The following is a 24,462-nucleotide window of genomic DNA, read 5'->3' on the forward strand; positions in this document are numbered from 1 at the left end:
GTCAAACGTGTAACTATGCATGAAGAAACACATTTGGATTGAAGCGATTTGAAGTTGCAAGCAACCAGTCAGCTGGCTTTGGAATTGGAGGACAAAGCCAAGCTGGGCAACCTTGAACAACATGAGGTCCTGGTAATAGAGATCATAGCAATTTGTGAACTATACACATCATCTGCTAGTCACAGGAATATATATATATATATGTGTGTGTGTACCCAATAACCACGGCCACACATACACACGTACAGTGCCTCTCAAGAGCCTGTGAGTGCCACGACTCCCCTATGACCAAGCCTGCTGTCAACACAGCCAGCGCTTGCACACATACGGGACCCCGTATGCCAAAACAACAATCAGAATGGACTGCAGGGGAGGTTTAAAATAGGAGAGCTTTCTGTGGTTGGAGACAGCAACATAAACTGAGAGGGGCAAGGAAAAGACAGCTTTGGCTGATCAATAACTGTAAGTGATGCTCTCTTAAAGGGGTTAGTAAGTCAAGAAGTCAGTAAAATAGTAATAAAAGTATTTGAAATAATTTTATGAATTTAAAAAATGGTCAGAGTTGCAATGCATGTCATTGTGTTGATGGTATCCATCCTTTTTCTTTTAAAATGTAGCATGGTAGGAGAAAAGTGTGCTTATTTAAAAAGATTATTATAGTTATTGTAAATAAAAGTCTGCACATTAATTGAAATCAAAACAGTTTGTGTTTTTGTTCAGCACCCAATGATAAAGTTGTTGTGAACTAATGAACAATAGCAAAACTTAATCATGATAAAGATAACTGAAACATTTCAGTATTATCCATATGAGAATTGTGAAAAAGCAGAAAAAAGGTTTGATCTTATCTTCAGACTCACCTGCAAACCGAGATGTTGGTCTGCTTGAATGGCCGTGGAGGAATACTGCCCCCTTCTGTCTGAAACACCAGCAGAAAAGCTCAACAATAGACAATCAACAATAGACAACGTTGATTGTCACACATTTTCAACTGACATCAAAGCAAATAAGACTGTTTGTAAAACTGTGCAAAATCAGGCTTTATTCTTTTTTCTCCAGCACTGCTGCCTTTCATCAGCGCCATAATCACCATCATTGTCGTCGTCATAATCTCTGCAACATCACAAGGCAGAGACAGACGGTGAGAAAATAGACCCCTAAAGAGATTCAGCGCTCACACATCTTGGCAGAAACAGTTATCAGCTGTTAGCAGAGTCTGGCAATATACATCATGTACATCAGTTTTACCAAGTTCTCCTGTGTCCATATATACAATTTGCTTTCATTGCAGCATCTTTATGTCCAGTTAGTGTTTAGAGTTCCAGTACTATTTAAAAGTCAATTTTTTGTATAGACATACCATAGTTAAGATGTTGGATATTTAAGTTGTTTTTTTTTTTTTTACGCTATCACCTTTTGTCGTCCCTTGACTGTCTACGGCAGGTCCCAGGACAGTTGCTGTCTTCAGTTTAGGCAAATGCTGAATAAGTGCAATGTCTAATATAATATCAAGAAAGTACAAAGCTCACCTGGACTAAATGCTGCCGAAGTATTGTTTGGGAAAATAATCAAAATTTTTAGATTTTAGTTTTCCTGTGGAATATGTAGCTCATACACACAGATCAACACAGAAACATTTCAAGTTGGAATGACTAATTAAAAGATTATGATGCATGAAAGGTTATCACAGTAATTGGATCACACATTAAATCAACTCTTTTTTTTCCCCCAATGAGTCACATGCTAGTCCCATTACTAGTTGAAACCAGATGTTTACCTACACTCTATAAAAAAGCACACAACCTGTTTTTCTAAGTCTCTGGCAATAAATCATACTAAAGGTTTAATGTTTTAGGTCAGTTAGGATTTTCATTATTTTATTTGCCAGATGTCAGAATGAGAAAGAGAATACATCCATCCATCCATCCATCCATCTAGGGTTGCAGGGGCCTGGTGCCTATCAGAAAGAGAATGCCCAAGGTATCGTGTCTTTCTTTATCCAATGTACGTAAATATCTGGTTTCAACTGTACATATTTGCGTCACTGTTATGGATTCTGACAGCTACAGTTTTGTCCTGACACATCATCCATTATATTACTCTCTTAATACTTCTATAAGCACTTATAGACACTGAATCCCAATAAAATCAAAAACAAACCTGGAGCTGATAAATACAACAAATTCTACATTCCAGGCCATCATTTTATAAAATGTTTAGTGTGAAATAATCACAAAATGTATCTTTGGAGAATGCAATTCTCCTTCATACTTCCCAATTAATATGTGTACACGGGCCCTGCAACCTTTTTTTTTTAGGCTGGCAAAGTGCTTCCTGGGTAGGACCTAATTGGGATAGCTAAATAAAACCCACATTCTTCATAGGTCTAAGGTGAGTCTCAAATAGATATGAAAGAATGCATTTAGATTGGGTAATATGTCCAGTACACATATGGGTCCCAATTTTATCAAACTTTTTAAGGCAGTTTTGTAACCCACATACATTCCCATTTGGGGTCCATTTTTCTGCCCATTTCCTAACCATAAAGGCCCCATATCTAATTGGATCTCACTGTATATCGGCAGGTTGAAAACTGGAAATTCTGAATTTTCATTAAATGCAACAAAGAACTCCCACCTTTTTCAGTCAATAAACACATCACCAAAGGTCATGTACATTGATGCATTTTGTTTTGTGTTCAATAAAAATCAGATAAATTCATAATCAGGAATCCCAATTATTCATATTTGGGATTCGTTTATTTTCTGCTGGGTTCAAAGACACAATTGCAATAAGAGAACCTGCATATGTTTATGAGTTGTATCCCTTAAGATAAAATAAAATAAATAAATAAAATAGCAGTCAAAAAAGAAAACTAGAAATTTGTATTGGCTTGTCCCGGCCAAAACCAATTTTCAGTTTTCTCTAACTATTACAACAGTTATTAATAAACAAAAAAGCTAGATTTGTTATATATTGATATTAGGTTGAATTTCAGCAACTACCTTCTGTAGTGTGGAAGTATCAGTGGACATGGACAAAACCCTCCACAGTGGTGCATGTCCTTCCACTCATCGTGACCTTAGTTCATGTCTTTAGTCAAAATGTATTGCATAAACTAATGACAGATAATGACTTGCCAACGTTTTTGTGTCTGTAATCCCCTTCCATATTTGCCATAAAAAAAGTCAATCATTTGGAATGAATTTTTGTTTTACTACATATTCACAAAGAGGAATAAAAAACTGAAGTAACGAGTCCAAGAAATCAGTGAAAGTAAACACAGCAACAAGAGTATAACCTCGGCACTCCAGGAAAAATGTGTGCATTAGTGTGGACAGCAGTTTTGTTAATTCTAAAAAATGCTTTCACTGCTAAGAAATGGGGAAAAGCTGACTTAAACCAGGTGCAACCTGAGGGCCAGATGAATATGTAATTCGTAGCAATCCAGAGAAGGTGAAACACAGGAGAATGTGATGTACTCGGGAGCTTTTCCTCCCTCAGTTTCTGGCCTTAGGACGGCTCACTCAAACATTCGCTTCAATTGTCTGTTTGTCTGCTTGCCCCCAGCTGAGACAGGGATAGATTGGCTGCTGAACCTCCATTAGCTTGAGTAGATCTGGGTCCCAATAACACGCATGATCTCCTTCTGCACCTTAGGCTCCTGAGTGTTAATGTTGGCATCTCCTACTTGGCCATCCTCATACCTGCAAATATACACAAAAAACTATCATAGACAATGCCTTGTAAAAGTGTTCACAACCCTGGAATGATATAACCACAATACATATTTATTGTGAATTTCAAGTGATAGAACAACACAAAGTAGTGATAATTCTGAAATGGAAGGAAACTTTTATATATTTCAAAATATTATTGAATTAAAAATTGTGTATGGTGTACATTTCTTTCAGTCCCCTTTACTCTGCTACTCCAGTGCACCTAATTTTCCAGAAAGGTCAATTAAGCCATTACATGTGTAATTTAATCTCAGTATAAATGCAGCTGTTTTATGAAATTAGTGAACAAACAGCATTATGAAGACCAAAGAATGGGCCAGACAGGTTCAGGGGTAAAGTTGCGGAACACTGACACTGCACATTACCCTAACACACCATCCGATGTGGTAGTGGCAAATAATGCTGTGGGAACGCTTCTCTTCAGCACGGACAGGAAAGCTGATCAGTGTTGATGGAAAGACAGATGGAGCCGAAGAAAGGACAAACCTTTAGATCAAGTAGGACGTTCACCTTCCAAGAGAACAGCTATCCTAAATATACTACTAAAGCTACAATAGAATTGTTTAGACTTGTGCCACAACTTAAAAATATGCTTTTCAAGATGCTTTCCATCAAGTCTGAATGAGCTTGAGCTATTTTGCAAAGAAGAATAGACAAAACCTCAGTAGATGTGGAAAGCTGGTGGTCATACTTGCAGCAGCTGTTATTGAGACGAAATGCGGTTTTAGAAAGTACTGATTCAGAGGGGGTGAATAAATATGTTATGCTTTGTTTTAGCAAAAACTGTCAGTCTATCATGTAAAATTCATAGACAATACAGAACATTGACGTTTGTAGTTATGCATTATGTGAAAAAGTATAAATAAAGGGTGTAAATATTTTCCATGACACTTTAGTCCCAAATCAGTTATATTTAGCTGTAAATTCAGTTTGTTGGTCATCCATCAAAACCTAATTTCCAACCCATAATAAATTACTGCCTGCAAAAAAAATTCTATTCAGTGTAGTGATATTGTAACTGATGACAACTGATGACTGCCATGTTCAACATTTTTTCATCAAAGGACTATGATGCTTATTCTTTGAAAATGTTTCAAGGAACATAAAGCGATAAGATTACTCACACAAAAAAAAAGCGTGTACAGACGTGGTCGGAGACCGGACACACCCATATGTTGCCGTGTTTCTGCAGATCTTTAGATGTGATCACTGGGAAACAGAAACACAAAATACATATTGTATTCCTTTTTCTGTCATGTTTGTATGATTCCTCATTGAAAGTGTTCCTGTCTTTTTGTATTCAAAAACAGATTATGGTTTATTTTTATTTAACATGTATTTAACCAGGTGAGACAATTAAGAAAACATTTTCATTTACAATTATTATACTACTATAATCCTTATTAACAACTGATTTTTATTTATTTATTATATGTTTTTGTTTATACATACTCTGTATAGTCCAAAAATAAGTCCTCTGCATCAAATATATACTTATCAAACACAAACATGCATTTCACCTTGATCACAGGTATTACCTTCACAAAGAGCAATGCAGTTCAAGTTTCGACTTTGCAGAAACCTTGATTGGATTGGGCGGCTCTAAGGTTAAAGATAGAGAGAGGAGTCATGGTTTGCATTATAGATTAAGATCTAAATGATGTGTTCAAAGGACGTCAGATTTTTTTTCGAAATCTCTAAAGACACTAAAAGTCTGTATTGAATAAAAATAAAACATGAAACATGTGACCTATTAAGGAACCTATGAAAGGCAATATTTTGTCATGCAAAACTGTCATCACAGTGCTAAAACACATATTTAAGGAAAAGGTTTTCCAATTCATCATTTTTATTCTAATTTTATTATTGTGGCACTAGTGGCCTTTATTTCACAATATATGGAAAGGAAATGGGCAGAGAGAGAAGGAGAGAAGACATGCAGAAAAGGTCCCAGAATCAGGAATGGAATCCCAGATGGCTGCGTCATGGACTTATAGCCTCTGCGCATGCTCTAACTCTACACCACAATTTTAAGGTGAAAAAATGGTTAAATGGGTTCCTCACCTGTGGTATGGTGTTCATACGGTTGTAACGCTGTACCAGCTCGTCTTTGGTGGGCATGCGATGCTGTCCTTTCCCCATTCCTACAACAGACAGCATAGCAAAGCCAACAAAAAAGTCTCAGAAAAATCTTACTTCAAGTAACTCAGACTGTGTAAACGTCATTCTTTTAGTGTTCAAGGAAACTACTTTATAACCTGTAACCGAATGCATAATATATACACATACACACACACACACACACACATATATATATATATATATATATATATATATATATATATATATATATATCCAGTGTGTACTGGAATTCTAATTTCCCCTCAGGGATCAATAAAGTATCTTTGAATTGAATTGAATTGTGTGCAGAATTTGTGCATGCATAATTTAAACAAACATGCATTCAAACAATTGCAAACTGCTGTCTTTTTGAAAAATTGGGATTTGGGATTTTCTAAAGCTTTACAGCATGCTTTAAGTTTGAATCATTTGCATCATCTGAACAAAAACAATATACATTTCTAAAAAGACAGAGCAAAAGTCAATTTGAATTCATGACAAAGTGAGATGTATGCAGCCTTAAACTTATCTTTAGGACTTCCACCCCAGGTTAATGAGATGGAAATTTCCAACCTTCTAACATAATGTCTCTACAAACACTACAACATTAAACCAGCACTGTAAAACTAAAAGAGGAAATACAGCAAAATGTACAACAGGACACAGGGGAAACAAAATAAATAAACCCAAAATCAAAATCACATTTTAAACAACCACAACATGCAGTAAATGGTAGGCTGTACACACGGCTCAGCATTCACAAATGAACACACATCCCACTACAAAACAGTGGCATAACATGTTGCCAGCTGCAAGATGATAATCAGGCCACATCAGGAAGACATTGATTGAAAGCAGACGCAGCACAGTCTTAGTGGCAAAAATAAGGTGTTCCTACCTGAGTATCCAAAAGAAATGCTGGAGATGGGGCTCAGATAGATGCCCTTTCCATACGCTGCCCCGTGCAGCTTTGGATTGAAAAGAGCAGGGAGGAAGGATGGGTAACTGAGCTTTACATATATGCATAAGGCAAACACAAATACAGCCCAATTTATTCCTAACCAGCTTTAGTGAAATCAAAGAATATTTATGTGGATATCCGTTTTCACACAACTTAATCCAAATGGTGGACAGTGGACAACAGAGAGGACATAATGTGATGTTTTTGAATTTTGTGAGTAAAAATTCTAATTTTTTCGGTATTGAGGTAACATTCACAAGAAAATTAAGATTTACATTGTCACATTGAGTATTCATACCCCCTAAACTTTTAAATCGTGTTACAATGCAACAATAAACCTTTGTGTTTCAATGTTTTATTTGGATTTTATGTGATAGACCAACACAAAATCCTACACGTGTGAAGTGGAAAAAAAGGACACAGAGTACTACCTTTCACTGCAAACCTGCAAGTCTTTTGGTGTAAATCTCTACCACCGATGCACAACTACAGATAGAAATGTTTGCTCATTATTTATCAGATTGTATGGAGAGGATCCATGAACAGAAATGTGTAGGTCTTCCTACAAATGCTCAATTGAATTTAGGTCTGGACTTTGACGGATACATGAAAATGTTTTGATATAAACCATTCAGTTGTGTTTGTTTAATGTTGTCCTGCGGGAAGGTAAGCCTCCACCGCAATCTCAAGTTTCTGCAGCCTCCAAGAGATTTTCCTTCAGATTTGTATTTAGCTTCATCCATTTCCCCATCAACTCTGAACAGCTTCCCTGTTACTGATGAAAAAACATCCCCACAGCATGATGTTGTAACCATCATGTTTTACTGTGGGTATAATCTCATTGCTTAGTTTTCCAACAAAGTTTGGCATGTAGGCCAACAAGTTCAGTTTTGGTCTCATCTAACCAGAGAACCTTCTTCTACATGATATCACCTCCAAAACGACTTCAGACTTCTTCATCTTCATCTTGCCAGTCTTCCATAGATACAAGATTTGCAGAGCGCATGATTAATAATTCTCCTGTCAGCAGATTATTACACCTGAACATTGGATATCTGCATCACCCCCGGAGTTACAATGGGCATTTTGGCTACTTCTCTGATTAATAATAATTAGTTTAGGTGGGCACCCATGTCTCAGTAGGTTTGCAGTTGTCTACTCTTTTCAGACCTTTTAAATGATGGACTGAAAATAACTCTTCAAGTTTGCAATACTGTTTCCAACATAATCTTGTTTTGTACATCTCCACAAATTCAGCCCCTTCCTGTCTGTTGTGTTCCTTGGTCTTCATGATGCTATTTGTTCACTGGTGTACATCCTTCAAATGATAGCTGTATTTATGCTATGATTAAATTATACTTAATTAGGGGTTTTAAAGTGAGGAGGCTGAATAAAAATGCAACATTTTTAAGATCTTTATTTGTCAAAAAGATTTAAAAACCCTCTATTCTTTACCTTACACTAAACAATCATATTACTTTGTGATTGTCTATCATGCATTACCAGTTGAGGTTTGTACTTGTATTTTAACAAAATACAAGTACAAAAAAAAGTCGTTGGCTGCACACAATCAGTTTGCACTTTGGACAACCCTACGCTATGTGATGTATGCTAATGGGATAAATGGAAAAACACAGACATAATTAGGAGAGAGAACAAAGAGCATCTTCAGGGTTTGGATATAGGAGAAGAAAGTGGAAATCAGGATATGACCCATTTAGAAAGAATGAAAAAAAAAAAAAACAAGAATATAAGGTTTGTGTGTTAACTGAAGATGGAGACAGATTCAGTCTCTTTTGTTCTGTGAAACACAGTGACAGAGGAAGGGTGTGGATGCGGCAGCTGAAACAAAGAGAAGGAGACGAAAAGCACCGAGCCAAGAACCAAGATGGAGAGTTCAAAAACCCGCGAGAACAAATGAGACATATCAGAGTGACAGAGCAATCGCAACTGACAAGAATGATTCAACAAGCCTGAAGGTTTCTGATTTAATTGTGTTTAATCTATTTTCAGGATATGCAAGTTTCTCTAATGGTCATTATAGGCTGTATTCTGCAAATGAGACAATTCTGTGCTCTCTCTGGTGCTGGGTTACATCCTCGATATTTAGAAACAAAAATTTTATTTAGGCTAATTACTATAAAGATGTTTTTCAGACTGTATCACTTCCATTTATTTGAATTGATAAATAATGTGCAAATTCTAATTTCAAAGAAGCCGCTCTTCACCCCTAAAAAGGCTGTAACCACAACTACTAAACTTTTCTGTTGTATTATACATCTTTAGGCAAAACATATTTAGGGTTCTTTGTGAATGACCCCATCAGGGTGCACAGACAGCCTCCGGACATGCCAGCTGACACCACAGCCTATTCCCTAGGCACCTACATGGGCTGAAACGGTGTCTGCTGAAAACAGCCAATATTGACTAAAAACATCTGCCCCTGTGCCTTCCTCTCAAAAACAAAAAGTTGACAAAAGGAAAGGTGGCAATCATTAATAGCAAATATGGATCAGCCTGATGGGAAGCCTGCTTTGTAAAAGAACAGGTTTGCTGTGTTAGGAAAGAAGTGTCATAAATCCGAGCTGTAGTTAACCAGAGTTACCTACCTGCAGCTTAGTATAAGAGGCGTTGACCAGTCCATTTCTAAGAACAGAGTGCCAGTTCTCTATATGGGATCCACTAGAGCAAACACACAAATAATAAAACAGGGTTGAGCAAAGTAAGAGCAACAGGATCACAATATGTTACTGTTACTAAAATCACTTATGGAGAAAAGCTTAGTTTAATCAGTTACTTATTACTTATCTACTTGAATTTGAATGTGTATATGAGATTACATGGTACTGGATTGATTGTATAGGACATTATAATTGGATATGAATTTGACCCATGTGTCTTGTACACTGCTGTAAGAGAATATATATATAGTGAATTAAAATATACCTAATTTAAACTGAGCCGAATAGGAATCTTTATATAATATTGCATGGTCCTGGGCTGATTATACTGTATATTACATTATAATTAGATAATAACTGCACAATAACTGATAATTTTATAGAATCAAATATAACCAAATTGAACTGACCTGAATAGAATTGAGTGAACTATACTGATTTTTGTTTGCTATTTTAGTATTTTGTTCTTCTACATTTATACTTTATACCTGTATTTTTTAAACTCTGTTGATAATTGGTTTTACCACCAGGCACTTAAGATTAGCAATAAAAAGTGTGAAATGTGTTTTTTCTATGTTTGATGTTTTGATTTGACCTCAAGTCTCAACTGTAGTACAATTTATACAAATTATGCAGGAGTGTTTAAAAATGCAGGATAATCTTCAGATGTCATTTATTATTTATAAATTACATTTTTAAATATGCATGACTGCTGAATGGATCTCCCAGCATAGATATTTAAACTGTCTTAAAAAAACCAAATTGTTTCTTGGCTGAACTGGTGAAAATATTTCTTTCTTGCACTTTCACGATGACCTGCTTTATGCAAAGATGTTTATGTTTTGCACATTTTTTGTTAAGCTAAAATAAGAGGAAGGGTGCCCATGTTAAATTAAACATTCAGCATCTTCATTTTGAATTAATATATTTAAAGCATTTACCAGCAGCAAAAGGGAGAGTGGTAGCTTTGTGTATGTGCTTTAGTTTCACATTGCTGCTGCCCAGATGGGTCGAGAGTATCTAAAATATTCAGCAGAGCCCCATCTGCTACAGTACAAATCTCTATCTCTCTCACACAAATATCACTGGCTCCATGTGCTGGCTTAGAAAGGCCCAAGAGTGTAGCCACTGCTTTGTCCTTTTGTTTGTAATGGTTTCAGAGGCACATTCATTATGATCAGGATCTCATTATAATTAAAAAAATTCAGATGCTTACTGGAAAATTCTCCTGTTTTTCAAATATACTGATGGCAAAGAAAGATTTTGATAATGAAAAAAATAGAATGATATAACATAGTTTGTTTAATAAGACATGGGTTGTTTCAGCTCTTCGTAAAGAAAATGTAGAGATAGCAGGAAACCTCTTTTGGCTAATGGTAGGGGTAACTTACTGGAAGGCAAAGGTGCTGCCATAGAGCTTCTTGGCGGTGCGAAAGCGGGCCTCCTTGGCTGGGGGACTGCTGAGCAACAGGAACTGGTGGGAGGTGTGCATGAATTTCAGTTGCTGTAATGACACCAGAGAGAGAGAGATAGAGAGAGTGTGGTGAAAAAAACATAGTGAAAGTGTATCCCAAAACCTAGCTTATTTCTGGAGATAAGAGGGGATGATGTCCTAAAGTCATACCCTGCTGAGAGGCAGCTTGACGATATGAGATCTATTACTGGAAATGATCCTGCGAAGAAACACAGAATTACTCATAATATCAATAGCATTTATTATTATTGTTATTTTGACAATTTTTATTATTAATAATAGATGTTTAGTCATAGTAATAGTAGTAGTAGTAGTAATAGTAGTGTGGATGTATGTGGTATGTCAGGTTTAACATGTTTTTTAAAGGGTAAGAGTAAACACATTTTAGGAACAGATTCTCATCTCGTCCTCACCATTGCAACAGAGGATGGGCCAAAGGGTCCAGTTTGTCCATCTGTTTCTTGATCTCCAGATAAGAACCCTGAAAACAACAGAGAGGCATCTGCTGTTTTTATGTCTGTTTGCCAAAAATCAAATAAGTACTTGAAAAACACAAAATGATAAAGGCAGAATGTCTCTCTTTTGTACCTGGGTCATTTCACGAATGGACATGACACTGTCCAGTGCTTTCTGCAGTCTTTCATAATTCTTCTTCTGTGTCCAGGCGATATCAAACAAATGTGGAGGGGAAGGAAACAACAGTATGTTTAGAAACATTATTTTCAGAATTTATCATAACAAGCCTTTATTTATACAGGTAAATATAAATACAACTAAACATTGTGACAGTAGCTTATTAAATAAAATAGACGGTGCAATTCTTAGTTTAAGTATAGAATTATTTGGAATAAAATTGCTTGTAATCACAGATGAAGCAGTCTGGATGCAAACCTTTGGGTTGAATGCAAGAGTTTTGGGATCATTTGGATCAACAACTGATGGGTAGGGCTCAAAGATGATGCTCTTGCGGGGGGACTCAAGTGCAGCTCGACACATAGCCACAAGTAGGTCCACAACCTGGGAAGGGTTAGGGAAGGTTTGTGCCAATTATTCTGATGTCTCTCAGAATACATAAAGATAAAAGTAACACTATTTAGGGCAAATAATGTAATGGTGTTTGTAAGTTCTGTGTGAGTTGCTATTTTTTATATATGAATGTCAACAATTTGATCTCCAATAACGCTACATGTTTAGGTTTATTGTCACCTCTGCTCCCGTGGCCACTTCTTCTGCAGCTCCAGACATCACACCCAAAGTGTAGAAGGAGAACACACACAGCTCCCTGGTGCACACAGCAGGCTGCATAAACACAGTGAAATCAGGATGAAATTCACAAACTAGCACCAAGAAATCCATTTATAAAACAATAGACTGTACATAGAGATGTCTTTCATTTATGCTTTTAAATATATCAAAAAAAGTGTAAGAATCCAAATTGAATGTTAATACTAGAGTGTGTGATACCTTCAGCATGGACCCATTCTGAAAGACATGTTGTTCGTCACAGACCACACAGTACTCATTAAGTGTGGGGAGTCTCTGCTCTGAGTACTTCATTATCTATTACAAGATAAAGCACAGAGGATTTGCAAATTATAACGTCCAACTGCTGCACTCATGTTTACAAGAACAAAGGCTGCACAAATGGAAAGAATAGATACAGAAGAATAGGACCAGAGTGAGGCCAGTCTCTAGATTTACAGTCTTCTACATACAGTCCATCCTAAAATGTATTGTATTAATGTATTTTATAGGGTTTTTATCTAAAAGATCAACACACAATTGTTACACTGTCTTCTTCTTTTTTTTTTACAAATAAAATCTGTGTGATGTTCAGATAATGGAAAGAGTACATTTGAATTATTAGCTAAAACAACCAAGATTTCTTTAATATCTCTGGAGCAGCTGTAAATATCTACAGCTCAGGTGGAAGAATCTGTTGACAGGACAACGACTAGTAACACCCTCCATAATCTGGTCTTAATGGTAGAGTGGTAAGAAGAACGCTATTTTTGAAAGTATGTCATAAGATGCAAAATTTAACATTTTCCACAAACCCTGTAGAGTTAGAAGATACTATGGTCAAATGAGACCAAAATTCAATGTTTTCAGCATTCATCTGTATTGTATCTCCTGCGCATGATCAATAAAAACAAACTCAGTTTCATGTATTAGTTTAGATGGTTTAGGCATCAGCCTAATATCCTTACGTTTAAATGCTATCTGAGCCTTTGTAAAACAGAGGAGTCATCAACCTCACCTTGAGGGAACAAGTTGCTGCTCTTTTCTGTATAAATTATCCAAGATTTACCCTTGAAAGACACAGTATAAATCACTTGTTTAAAGACATCAGCATGAAACTACTTCAACTTCATCATGCAAAAACAGCATCGATCACTTAAACGTTTTCAAAAAGTGAGCTCCACTCATTGTGGCAGTAACATGATGCAGCTTTTCCTGGGAGAGAAGCTGGTTGCAGTTGACTGGAAGATAAATGGAACAAGGTACATTACAATCCTGGAATAAAATCTCTTGAAACTTGAAATTAGGCTGGAGGTTCACCTTCCAGCAGAGCAACAACCATAAACATACAGCCAGAGCTACAACTGAATGGTTTAGTTCAAATCATATTCATTAGTTCGAATGGCTCAGTCAAAATTTAGACATAAATCTAACTCAGAATTTTTGGCAAGCTTGAAAACTGCTGGTAACGGACAGTCCCCATCCAATCTAACTGAGCTTAACCCATTTTGCAAAGAATAGGCACAATTTTCAGTCTGCCGATGTGCAAACCCAGTAGAAACACACGCCAAAAGACTTTGTAAATGCAGCATAATATGGTTGCAGAACGTACTGTCTCAGGGGGATACAATACATTTGCCACACTTTTCAGATTGTTATTAAAAAAAAATGAAAAATAATGGATCTTTTCCTTCTACTTCACAATTATTCATTACTTTGCGTAAAATCAAATACAATACAATGAAGTTTGTGATACTTGTATGGTTGGTTTTATTTAGCTTAAAACTCAAGCCCCTTAGTGACCAACCAAGCTTCACAGAATTGTATCCAAAACAATATCCAACAACTGAAACAGAAAGTACAAATGTTTTTAATCATGGAGTGATATTTGCTTGGGATCTAACCTGCACTAAGAAGCCATACTCCAACGTAGGGATGTTCTTGCAGTGGCCGCCCGCCTGGGATGAAAAAAACAATTCAATCAGCTGCCTCGTGGTAATCTGCGCTGGGGCCCTGGCCGCCGGGACAGCTACGGTCTGATGGGTCAAGTGAAGACAAAGCATTATGGGAAAGGGCACACCAGCTATGTTTCGGTACGGGTGAGGGGAAGGCTCAGGTGAAACAATGCAGGTGACAGGTGGACGGAGACAAGGGTGTGAGTGGGTGCAGCAGTAACAGCACACAGTAAAACTTAAATTAACTAAAAATATGTTTCAAAATAACAGGAGTCTGGGTTGATGAAAGGTTCAAAATGACTCTAACCTGACTGTTTGGTGGATAGCTAAAGAGCTCCCCTTTAGGGTTCTTCATTGTACAGGAGATGGAGCGGTTCATCAAGCGAGTCACTCTCAGCTCAGGGACACTCAACTTCCCTTTTAGAACCGTGTCTTGGATCAGAGGAAAACTTGGAGACCTGAAAAGATCAAAAGCATCACTTAGGTAAGTAAGGTAAGGTAAGTTTATTTACAGGGGTTGGACAATGAAACTGAAACACCTGGTTTTAGACCACATTAATTTATTAGTATGGTGTAGGGCCTCCTTTTGCGGCCAATACAGCATCAATTCATCTTGGGAATGACATATACAAGTCCTGCACAGTGGTCAGAGGGATTTTAAGCCATTCTTCTTGCAGGATACTGGCCAGGTCACTACGTGATACTGGTGGAGGAAAACGTTTCCAGACTCGCTCCTCCAAAACACCCCAAAGTGGCTCAATAATATTTAGATCTGGTGACTGTGCAGGCCATGGGTGATGTTCAACTTCACTTTCATGTTCATCAAACAAATCTTTCACCAGTTTTGCTGTGTGTATTGGTGCATTGTCATCCTGATACCCGGCACCACCTTCAGGATACAATGTTTGAACCATTGAATGCACATGGTCCTCAAGAATGGTTCGGTAGTCCTTGGCAGTGACGTGCCCATCTAGCACAAGTATTGGGCCAAGGGAATCCCATGATATGGCAGCCCAAACCATCACTGATCCACCCCCATGCTTCACTCTGGGCATGCAACATTTGGGGCTTCTCCACACCGTAACTCTCACGGATGTGGGGAAAACAGTAAAGGTGGACTCATCAGAGAACAATACATGTTTCACATTGTCCACAACCCAAGATTTGTGCTCCTTGCGCCATTGAAACCAACGTTTGGCATTGGCATTGTCATGGAGTGACATTTTGGACTTTGTGGGTTCTTGTGATGGTTTATTTTGTAATTTAGATTATCCTTATGGCTCTTTGTTTATTTCTTAGGTTATTGTTTCTATGTTCCCCTCTAGTTTCTCTGTTTACTTTAGTTCATAGTTATTCTAGTTCTTTATTTCCTCCTCTGGTTTATTCTCTTGCTTAGTTTGTGTTTTCTGTCCTTTCGCTCTTCCTCAGCCTTTGTGTTTGTTTCACCTGTTCCTGCTCTTTCCCTGCCCCCTTGTCGCACCTGTTCCCTGTTCCGTTGATTATCTGCTTTTGTTATTTCCCCAGTATATTAGTTGGTTTGGTGTCTCTGTTCTGGGCTGGTTCCTTCTGTTATTCTGTTGATTACCCCTTTCCTTACCATGACTATGTTTTGTTTTTGCTTCGCTTATGCTACGTTTTGCCAAAGTACCTGCAGTGTTGTAAATGTTTTGGATTTTGTCTCTGGATTCATACCTGCAGTGTTTTTGTTACGTTTCGACCTTTTTTAAGAATAAACTATGATGCGGCTACCGAGCTCTTGTCTGCGCTTTGGTCCGACCCAAGATCCTTCTTCGACAGGCATGAGTGACCAAAGGTTTGGCTATAGCAGCTATATTGACCCTGTGGAGCTCCCAACGGACAGTTCTGGTGTAAACAGGAGAATTGAGGTGCACATTTAATACTGCCGTGATTTCGGCAGCCGTGGATTTATGTTTTTTGGATACAATCCGGGTTAGCACCCGAACATCCCTTTCAGACAGCTTCCTCTTGCGTCCACAGTTAATTCTGTTGGATGTGGTTCGTCCTTCTTGGTGGTATGCTGACATTACCCTGGATACCGTGGCTCTTGATACATCACAAAGACTTGCTGTCTTGGTCACAGATGCGCCAGCAAGACGTGCGCCAACAATTTGTCCTCTTTTGAACTCTGGTATGTCACCCATAATGTTGTGTGCATTTCAATATTTTGAGCAAAACTGTGCTCTTACCCTGCTAATTGAACCTTCACACTCTGCTCTTACTGGTGCAATGTGCAATCAATGAAGACTGGCTACCAGGCTGGTCCAATTTAGCCATGAAACCTCCCACACTAAAATGACTGGTGTTTCAGTTTCATTGTCCAACCCCTGTATATAGCACTTTTCAGCAACGAGACACTCAAAGCATTGTACATGCAATTTCAGTACAATCACAAAGAAAATAAACACAGACACAGACACAGAAAAACAAATTAAATGATAAAATCAAACAACAGAGGTAATTTAAAAAATAAAATAAAGAGAATAGAACAAGAAAATGAAAGGAAAATTGGACTGAAAACGTAACTACCGTAATTATGCTTAGATGGCACAGTCAAAGGCCACTCTAAAGAAATAAGTTTTTAATCTTCATTTAAAGCAACTTAGGGTTTTGGCGCTTTTACAGTTTTCTGGGAGTCTATTCCAAATTAGTGTAGCATAAGAACTAAAAGCTGTTTGGTTCTGGTTCTGTGTATACAGAGTAGATTTGAGCGAGATGACCTGATAGGTCTTGGTGGTTGATACACTGACAACAAGTCTGTAATGTATTTTGGTGCTAAGCCATTCAATGATTTATAGACTAACAGAAGTATTTTAAACTATTCTCTGAGCTACAGGGAGTCAGTGTAGGGACTTTAGAACCGGGGTGATGTGCTCCACTTTCTTAGTTCTAGTGAGGACACGGACAGCAGCGTTCTGGATCAACTGCAGCTGTCTGATCGACCTTTTAGGCAGACATGTGAAGACACCGTTGCAGTAATCAATTCTACTAAATATGAACGCATTAATTAGTTTTTCAAGGTCCTGCTGAGACATTAGTCCTTTAATCCTGGAGATGTTTTTTAGGTGATAGAAGGCCGACCTAGTTACTACCTTTATGTGCCTCTGAAAGTTCAGGTCTGAGTCCATCACTACACCCAAGTTTCGAGCCTGACTGGTGGTTTCTGGCTGCAGTAACTGAAGCTGTGTGCTATCTTTTAAACGCTCTTCCTTTGGTCCAAAGATTATTACTTCAGTTTTGTTTTGATTCAGCTGAAGAAAATTTTGGCCCATCCATGCATTGATTTCTTCTAAGCATTTACCCAGCGCTTGAATGGGTTCATGGTCACCTGGTGACATCGTAACGTATAGCTGTGTGTCGTCTGCATAGTTATGATAACTTACATTGTTGTTTATTTAAATCTGAGTTAGGGGGAGCATGTAGATATTGAATAGGAGGGGCCCTAAGATGGACCCTTGGGGAACGCCACATGTGATTTTTGTGGTCTCAGATGTAAAGTTACCTACTGACACAAAAAAGTCCCTGTCCTTCAAGTAGGATTTAAACCAGTTGAGTGCTGTACCAGAAAGGCCGACCCAGTTTTCCAAGCATTCTAATAAAATTGAGTGATAAACAGTGTTGAATGCTGCACTAAGGCCCAATAATACCAGCACTGTGGTTCTTCCACAGTCTGCATTTATACGGATGTCATTGAACACCTTGATAAGAGCAGTCTCTGTACTGTGGTGAGCACGGAAGCCTGACTGGAAGACATCAAAGCGGTTGGTCATTGTTAGGAAGTTGTTTAACTGTTGAAACACAGCTTTTTCAATAATCTTTCTGATGAAGGGGAGGTTTGATATAGGCCTGTAGTTCTGTAGTAGCAGCTTGTCCAAGTTGCTCTTTTTCAATAGAGGTTTGATAATTGCTGTTTTTAGGGCCTGGGAGAAAACACCTGACAAAAGGGACGTGTTTATTATTTGAGTTAAATCAGATGTCATTACAAGCAAAGCTTTCTTAAGGAAAGCTGTGGGTAAAAGATCGAAACAGCAGGAAGAAGAGCTTAGTTGCTGTATGATTTATTCTAAGATTTTGCAGTTTATTTGGTGAAATTGGGAAATTCTGTCAAAATCAGTTCTAGTTGGAGACAACATTGGTACAGGAGTTGATGTGGATGTGCTGACTGCCTCTCTGACCATTTGGGTTTTTTTAGTAAAGAATTTAGTAAATTCATTGCAGGCCCTGGTAGAGTGGAGTTCAGATGCTACAGTTACAGGAGGGTTTGTTAACCTGTCGACCGTGGCAAATAATGCACGAGGATTGTTTATGTTTTTGCTGATGATCTCAGAAAAGAAAGATTCTCTTGCATTTTTCAGTTCTAGGTTATATCTGTATAGTCTTTCTTTATTGTTTATATTGTGAACTTGGAGTCCAGTAATTCGCCACCTGCGTTCAGCTTTTCGACACTGCTTTTTTTCACTTCTGACTGGTGGAGCACTTCTCCATGGAGACATTTTCTTCCCAGAAACGACTTTCACTTTAATTGGAGCAATTGAATCAATGATGTCCAAGATTTTAGAATGAAAGTTATCTACCAGCTCATCTACAGTGTTACAGGGCAAAGTGGAGGTAAAAGAGTAAATCTGGTTAAAGGTTTCAGCAGCACCGTCCTTAAAGATGCGTTTTCTTATCATGTCTCTTTGGCAAACTGAGTCATTGCAGATGATGCTTTCAAAAATAACAGAAACGTGGTCAGATAGGGCAACATCAGTTACAGACACCTTGGAAATGTTTAGACCCTTAGTAATGATCAAGTCCAAAATATGTCCCTGTTTGTGTGTTTGCTGTTTAACATGTTGAGTCAAACCAAAATTTCTAAGAGTGTCACATAGATCTATTGCACTTTTGTCTTCAGGATGGTCCATGTGAATGTTGAAGTCTCCCACAATAATTAAACAGTCATAATCAACACATATCACAGATAAAAGCTCATTAAAATCACTGAAAAAGTTTGTTTTAGACTTAGGAGGCCTGTAAATATTCAAGAACATGGTTCGGACAGGGCTCTTTACCCAGAGAGCCAAATATTCAAAAGAGTCAAATTTGCCCAGAAATACTTTTTTACAGTGGCCACCCCTCCACCTTTTCTTTGCCGTCTGCTCTCACAAAGAAAATTGTAGTTTGGAGGTGTCGACTCTATCAGAATGGGAGCTTCATTAAATTCATGTAACCATGTTTCTGTTAAAAACATAACATCAAGATTGTGGTCAGTAATGAAGTCATTGATTAAAAATGATTTTCCTGACAGAGAACTAATGTTCAATAAAGCCAGTTTATATTACTTAGTTGCTTATATTAACTCTGTGTCTGGTTGTACCTGACAGTTTATGGCTTTTTTTGATTGTTTATTACTGTCTGTTATCATTTTGGCTTTGTTCTTTCTGTCACGTATAATCAGAATCAGAATCAGAGGGGAGAGTCTCAAAGAGTCTGTGACCGGGGTGGGAGGGATCAGCCAGAATCTTCCCTGCCCGCTTCAGGGTCCTGGAGGTGTACAGTTCCTGGAGCGACAGTAGACTGCAGCCAATCACCTTCTCAGCAGACCGAATGACACGCTGCAGCCTGCCCTTATCCTTGGCTGTAGCAGCGGCGTACCAGATGGTGATGGAGGAGGTGAGGATGGACTCAATGATGGCTGTGTAGAAGTGCACCATCATAGTCTTTGGCAGGTTGAATTTCTTCAGCTGCTGCGGCAGAACATCCTCTGCTGGGCTTTCTTGATGAGGGAGCTGATGTTTGGCTCCCACTTGAGATCCTGGGAGATGATGGTTCCCAGGAAGCGGAAAGATTCCACAGTGTCAATTGTGGAGTCACAGAGGGTGATGGGGGCAGGTGGGGCTGGGTTCTGCCTGAAGTCCACAACCATCTCCACTGTCTTTAGAGCGTTGAGCTCAAGGTTGTTCTGGCTGCACCAGTCCAACAGATGGTCCACCTCCCATCTGTACGCGGACTCGTCACCATCAGAGATGAGTCCGATCAGGGTGGTGTCGTCCGCAAACTTCAGAAGCTTGACAGACTGGTGACTGGAGGTGCAGCTGTTGGTGTACAAGGAGAAGAGCAGAGGAGAGAGAACACAGCCTTGGGGGGAACCGGTGCTGATGGTCAGGGAGTCAGAGACGTGCTTCCCCAGCCTCACGCGCTGCTTCCTGTCAGACAGGAAGTCAGTGATCCACCTGCAGGTGGAGTCGGGCACACTCAGCTGGGAGAGCTTCTCCTGTAGCAGAACTGGGACGATGGTGTTGAAGGCAGAGCTGAAATCCACAAACAGGATCCTGGCATAGGTTCCTGTGGAGTCCAGGTGCCGGAGGATGAAGTGAAGGGCTAGGTTGACTGCATCGTCTACAGACCTGTTGGCTCTGTAGGCAAACTGCAGGGGGTCCAGGAGGGGGTCGGTGATGTCTTTTAGGTGTGAGAGCACAAGGCGCTCAAAGGACTTCATCACCACAGAGGTCAGGGCGACGGGTCTGAAGTCATTAAGCCCTGTGGTCCTTGGCTTCTTGGGAACAGGGACGATGGTGGAGGACTTGAAGCAGGCAGGCACATGACATGTCTCCAGTGAGGTGTTAAAAATGTCTGTGAAGACTGGAGACAGCTGATCAGCGCAGTGCTTCAGGCTGGCTGGTGAGACAGAATCCGGACCAGCAGCTTACCGGGGGTTCTGTCTCCTGAAGAGTTTGTTTACGTCCCTCTCCTGGATGGAAAGAGCCGTCCTCGGCGTGGGTAGGGGGCTGGTGGGGGGGAACTTCAGGGTGGGGGTTGGAGGTGCCAAGGCCCCTCTTGAGGTTGGAGAGATGGGGGTGGTGGATTGTGGCTGCAGCTGTTGGGGGGTGTCGTGGGGGATGGTTGCAGGACTGTCCCTTTGTCTTTCAAAGCGGCAGTAGAACTCGTTCAGGTCGTTGGCGAGGCGTCGGTCGTTGATGGAGTGGGGGGCTTTCGGCTTGTAGTTGGTGATTTGCTTGAGCCCTTTCCAGACAGACGCAGAGTCGTTGGCTGATAACTGGTTTTGGAGCTTCTCAGAGTACAGTCGTTTGGCCTCTTTCACTGCCTTGCCAAACTTGTACTTTGCCTCTCTGTATATGTCTTTGTCCCCACTCCTGAAGGCCTCTTCCTTATCCAGTCTTAACCTTCTGAGTTTAGCTGTGAACCAGGGTTTGTCGTTGTTGTAACTCACCCTGGTGCATGATGGTACACAGCTGTCCTCACAGAAGCTGATGTAGGAAGTCACAGCCTCTGTGTACTCGTCCAGACTGTTGGTAGTAGCACAGAGATTTTACAACTATCTACTATAAGGGGCCCAAGTTTTTCCTGGACATGCTGATTTCTGATAGCGTTACCACTGGGGCCCAGACTGTATCACAGAGAAGTAATTTGAAGGTCCTGATTAGGAGGAGATAGATTAGGAAGTGGTGGGGGTCTGTAGCATTTGGAAGATGTTGGTTCGGTAGCAAGGCCTCGGCCACGGGGGGTGTTTAATGGAGAAGAGGTCAGAGCCATTTGGGTCCCGGTTTTAAGAGCTCCTTTCATGTTATCGGGATCCAGTAAAGCAAAAAGCGGGCTCAGTGGGGAGATGGGAGAGTTCTGTGCGGTTTGGGTCGGGGTCTGGGGTGAGGGCGATTTACCGGGGGTGTCGGTCTAGGTCTGGGTTTTGGGGGAGGGGGGTATAATGGGGGGGGGTCCACCTCTCCTGTGGATTTTGACAGGGAGACCTTTTGTGATGACCTCTCTTTCTCAGCCAACTGGCCGATTGTTTCTGCTGGAGCTGTTGGAGGCACCGTTATCATTGTTGTTGATACTCCATGTTCTCTGCTGAAGGTCGAAGCTGCTGGCAGATTATTTAGAGGAGATTAGATGTAAGACGTCTGGCTGCTGGCTTGTTCAAACAGAAACCATCTTGCTTGAAGAGTTGTCTTTTTTCCCAAAACATATTAAAGTTGTCAATAAAGTTCACAGGTGTGGTGGCACGTTTTTTTCAACCACTTACTAATCATCAGAAGTCTCGAAAAAATCTCATCTCCACAGAAAATCGGTGCAAAGGGTCCGCTGAGAAACACCTTGATATTGAGACCCCCAACAATATTCAGAAGACGAGTGAAATCCTCCTTCAGTCCTTCTGATTTCTTCTTAGCCACGTCATCCATGGTTCCACAGTGTATAATAAGGTTTTCTAGAGACGGGTGCATTTTTGTGATTGCGAGAATATTCTCTGAGATATCAGAGACCACGTTACTGGTACCAATCATAACTTCTGTGTTTTTCTTGTTGCAGAAGTTTTAAATCCCATCCACAGCTGTGTTTCCCACTATTAGGGTTCTTGGTCTGGTGGGGCGCTTTTTCTCTGGCAGTTTAGGAGAAGACTGTTTAGAATGAAGGTTGTTCACAAACCTTTTATTGTTCTCAGAAGATGGATCATTTTCCTGGTTTTCATTCTGTAGTGGAGCAAATCTGTTTTGGAGAGGAATTCCATTATTTCCAGCTGTCTCACTCCTATCAGTTGTTGTTACAGCAGCTTGCTGTCATAGTCTCCTTTTCCCAGGGGAAACGGGGACATTTCTCTGTAATTCTGGCCATTCTAATTTATTTAATTGCTGAGATCTTCCAGTGAGTCGTCCACGTTGATTTTTTGGGCATGCCCCTAAAAGATGCCAGGGGGGTCTGCCGGTAGGTTTATTCTCAGTGTTCTGATTGCGGGCTGAGTTGTTGAGCTGGCTGTCACTGTTTGGGATCACAGGCAGAGTTGAATCATCGTTGTACCCCATATTCACCTCCACATTCACTTCTAGTCAATGGATTTTCATCTCCAAAACAGCCAATTTCTGTAAACGTTTGTGAAGTCCTCTGTGGTGAAGGGAGGCATTTTGCGCTGATTAGCTAGCGTCAACTTGTCCTGCTTTCGAGTTCGATTATAAAAACATCCAAATCCTTTAAAAAAAAAATAATAATAATAATAATAATAATCCTTGGAAGTCACTGGTAAGAAGTTGTTTTAGTCCAATATTTCCATAATTTTGGCTAAGAGATAAAAAATTAGGAGTAAAAGAATGCAAGTAAGCAGGGAGCTTAGGAGAAAAACGTCTGAGCAGGCAGAGAGGCGGAAGTTAGCACTTAGATTAAACAATTCTGGTAACAGAACATACAGGGGCATCTCAATAAATTAGAATATAATAAGTTAATTTACTTCAGTAAATCAATTCAATAAGTCACCTTTAAATTGTAAGGATTAATTACATACCGAGTGATATATTTCAAGTGTTCATTTCTTTTAACTTTGATGACTATGGGTTAAAACTAATGTAAAACCAAAATATTGTCTTCTCAGAAAGTATTACATAAGGCCAGTCATGAAAACAAATTATTAATATAGAATTAATACCATTGAAATGTATGGCGATGTACAGTATGCTCTCACTACTTGGCATGGAGGCGATTAGCCTGTGAAACTGCTGATGTTTAAAGGGAGCCCAGGTGGTTTTATTTGCATCCTTCAGCTCATCTGCATCATGGCTCCAGCATCTCTCATCATCCTCTTGACAATACTCCATAGTTTCTATATGTAGTTTAGGCAAGCAAGTCTGCTGGCCAATCAGGAACAGTGATACTATTGTCAACAAGCCTGCTATTAGTTGGTTTGACAGTGTGAACAGATGCCAAGTCCTTCTAGAAAATAACATCTGCATCCCCATAGAGCTTCTCAGCAGAGGGAAATATAAAGTGCTCCAAAATGTTCTGGTAGATGACTATGCTAGCCTCTAAAAAAGTTTACACTCATCTAAAAAGTACTCTAGACCATAGGTGTCTCTTGAAAGAATTGTAAATAGTGGTTAGTGGGAGCCATTAATAATTCTGTGGTGGCACATAAAAACTGGAAGACAGATGGAAGGATTTCAGGTGTTACATTTAGGTATGTCGCTAAGGCAGAACTTACTAGAATAAATCTTGATCCTTATCGAGATTTTCTAAACAGCGTAATAGTTGCAAGTTTTTGTTGTCAAGTACCTATATACTAAATCCAGTTGGTTTATTATGTTTGAATGTTTTAGAAACCCACACAAAATCTGGCATCAAATGTAAATCAGGGAACGAAGGGAAAAATTAGGGACCTTGGGTATTTTGAGCGAAACATTCAAAAGCGAGCACATTATAGTACGAAAAAATTAAGTATATTAATGAGCATAAATGAATGAATGTTGTAACTCATAGAAGCTTGTTCTTATATCTCTTCAAATTGTACATA

General features: G+C 39.4%; 1 protein-coding gene across 4 annotated transcripts in view; it reads right to left on the bottom strand.

The window, feature by feature from the left end:
- Nucleotides 1-1,022: 1,022 nt before the first annotated feature.
- Nucleotides 1,023-24,462, bottom strand: part of parp6a (poly (ADP-ribose) polymerase family, member 6a) — a 38,645-nt gene continuing 15,205 nt past the window's right edge. For 3 of the 4 annotated variants that reach the window (XM_047363598.1, XM_047363595.1, XM_047363596.1), the window contains exons 9-23: nt 14,482-14,632; nt 14,124-14,255; nt 12,442-12,537; nt 12,184-12,276; nt 11,869-11,994; nt 11,566-11,631; nt 11,391-11,458; nt 11,128-11,176; nt 10,895-11,007; nt 9,432-9,504; nt 6,760-6,829; nt 5,805-5,884; nt 5,279-5,342; nt 4,865-4,949; nt 1,023-3,707 (exon numbers count right to left, since the gene is read on the bottom strand). In XM_047363598.1, the coding sequence (XP_047219554.1) occupies nt 3,605-3,707; nt 4,865-4,949; nt 5,279-5,342; nt 5,805-5,884; nt 6,760-6,829; nt 9,432-9,504; nt 10,895-11,007; nt 11,128-11,176; nt 11,391-11,458; nt 11,566-11,631; nt 11,869-11,994; nt 12,184-12,276; nt 12,442-12,537; nt 14,124-14,255; nt 14,482-14,632 (1,369 nt within the window). In that variant the 3' untranslated portion in view covers nt 1,023-3,604. The remainder of the gene's footprint in view (nt 3,708-4,864; nt 4,950-5,278; nt 5,343-5,804; nt 5,885-6,759; nt 6,830-9,431; nt 9,505-10,894; nt 11,008-11,127; nt 11,177-11,390; nt 11,459-11,565; nt 11,632-11,868; nt 11,995-12,183; nt 12,277-12,441; nt 12,538-14,123; nt 14,256-14,481; nt 14,633-24,462) is intronic. The other variant, XM_047363597.1, reaches the window with a different exon arrangement.

Source organism: Girardinichthys multiradiatus, chromosome 4 (assembly GCF_021462225.1).
Source record: "Girardinichthys multiradiatus isolate DD_20200921_A chromosome 4, DD_fGirMul_XY1, whole genome shotgun sequence".
In the NCBI taxonomy this organism is placed as follows: Eukaryota; Metazoa; Chordata; class Actinopteri; order Cyprinodontiformes; family Goodeidae; genus Girardinichthys; species Girardinichthys multiradiatus.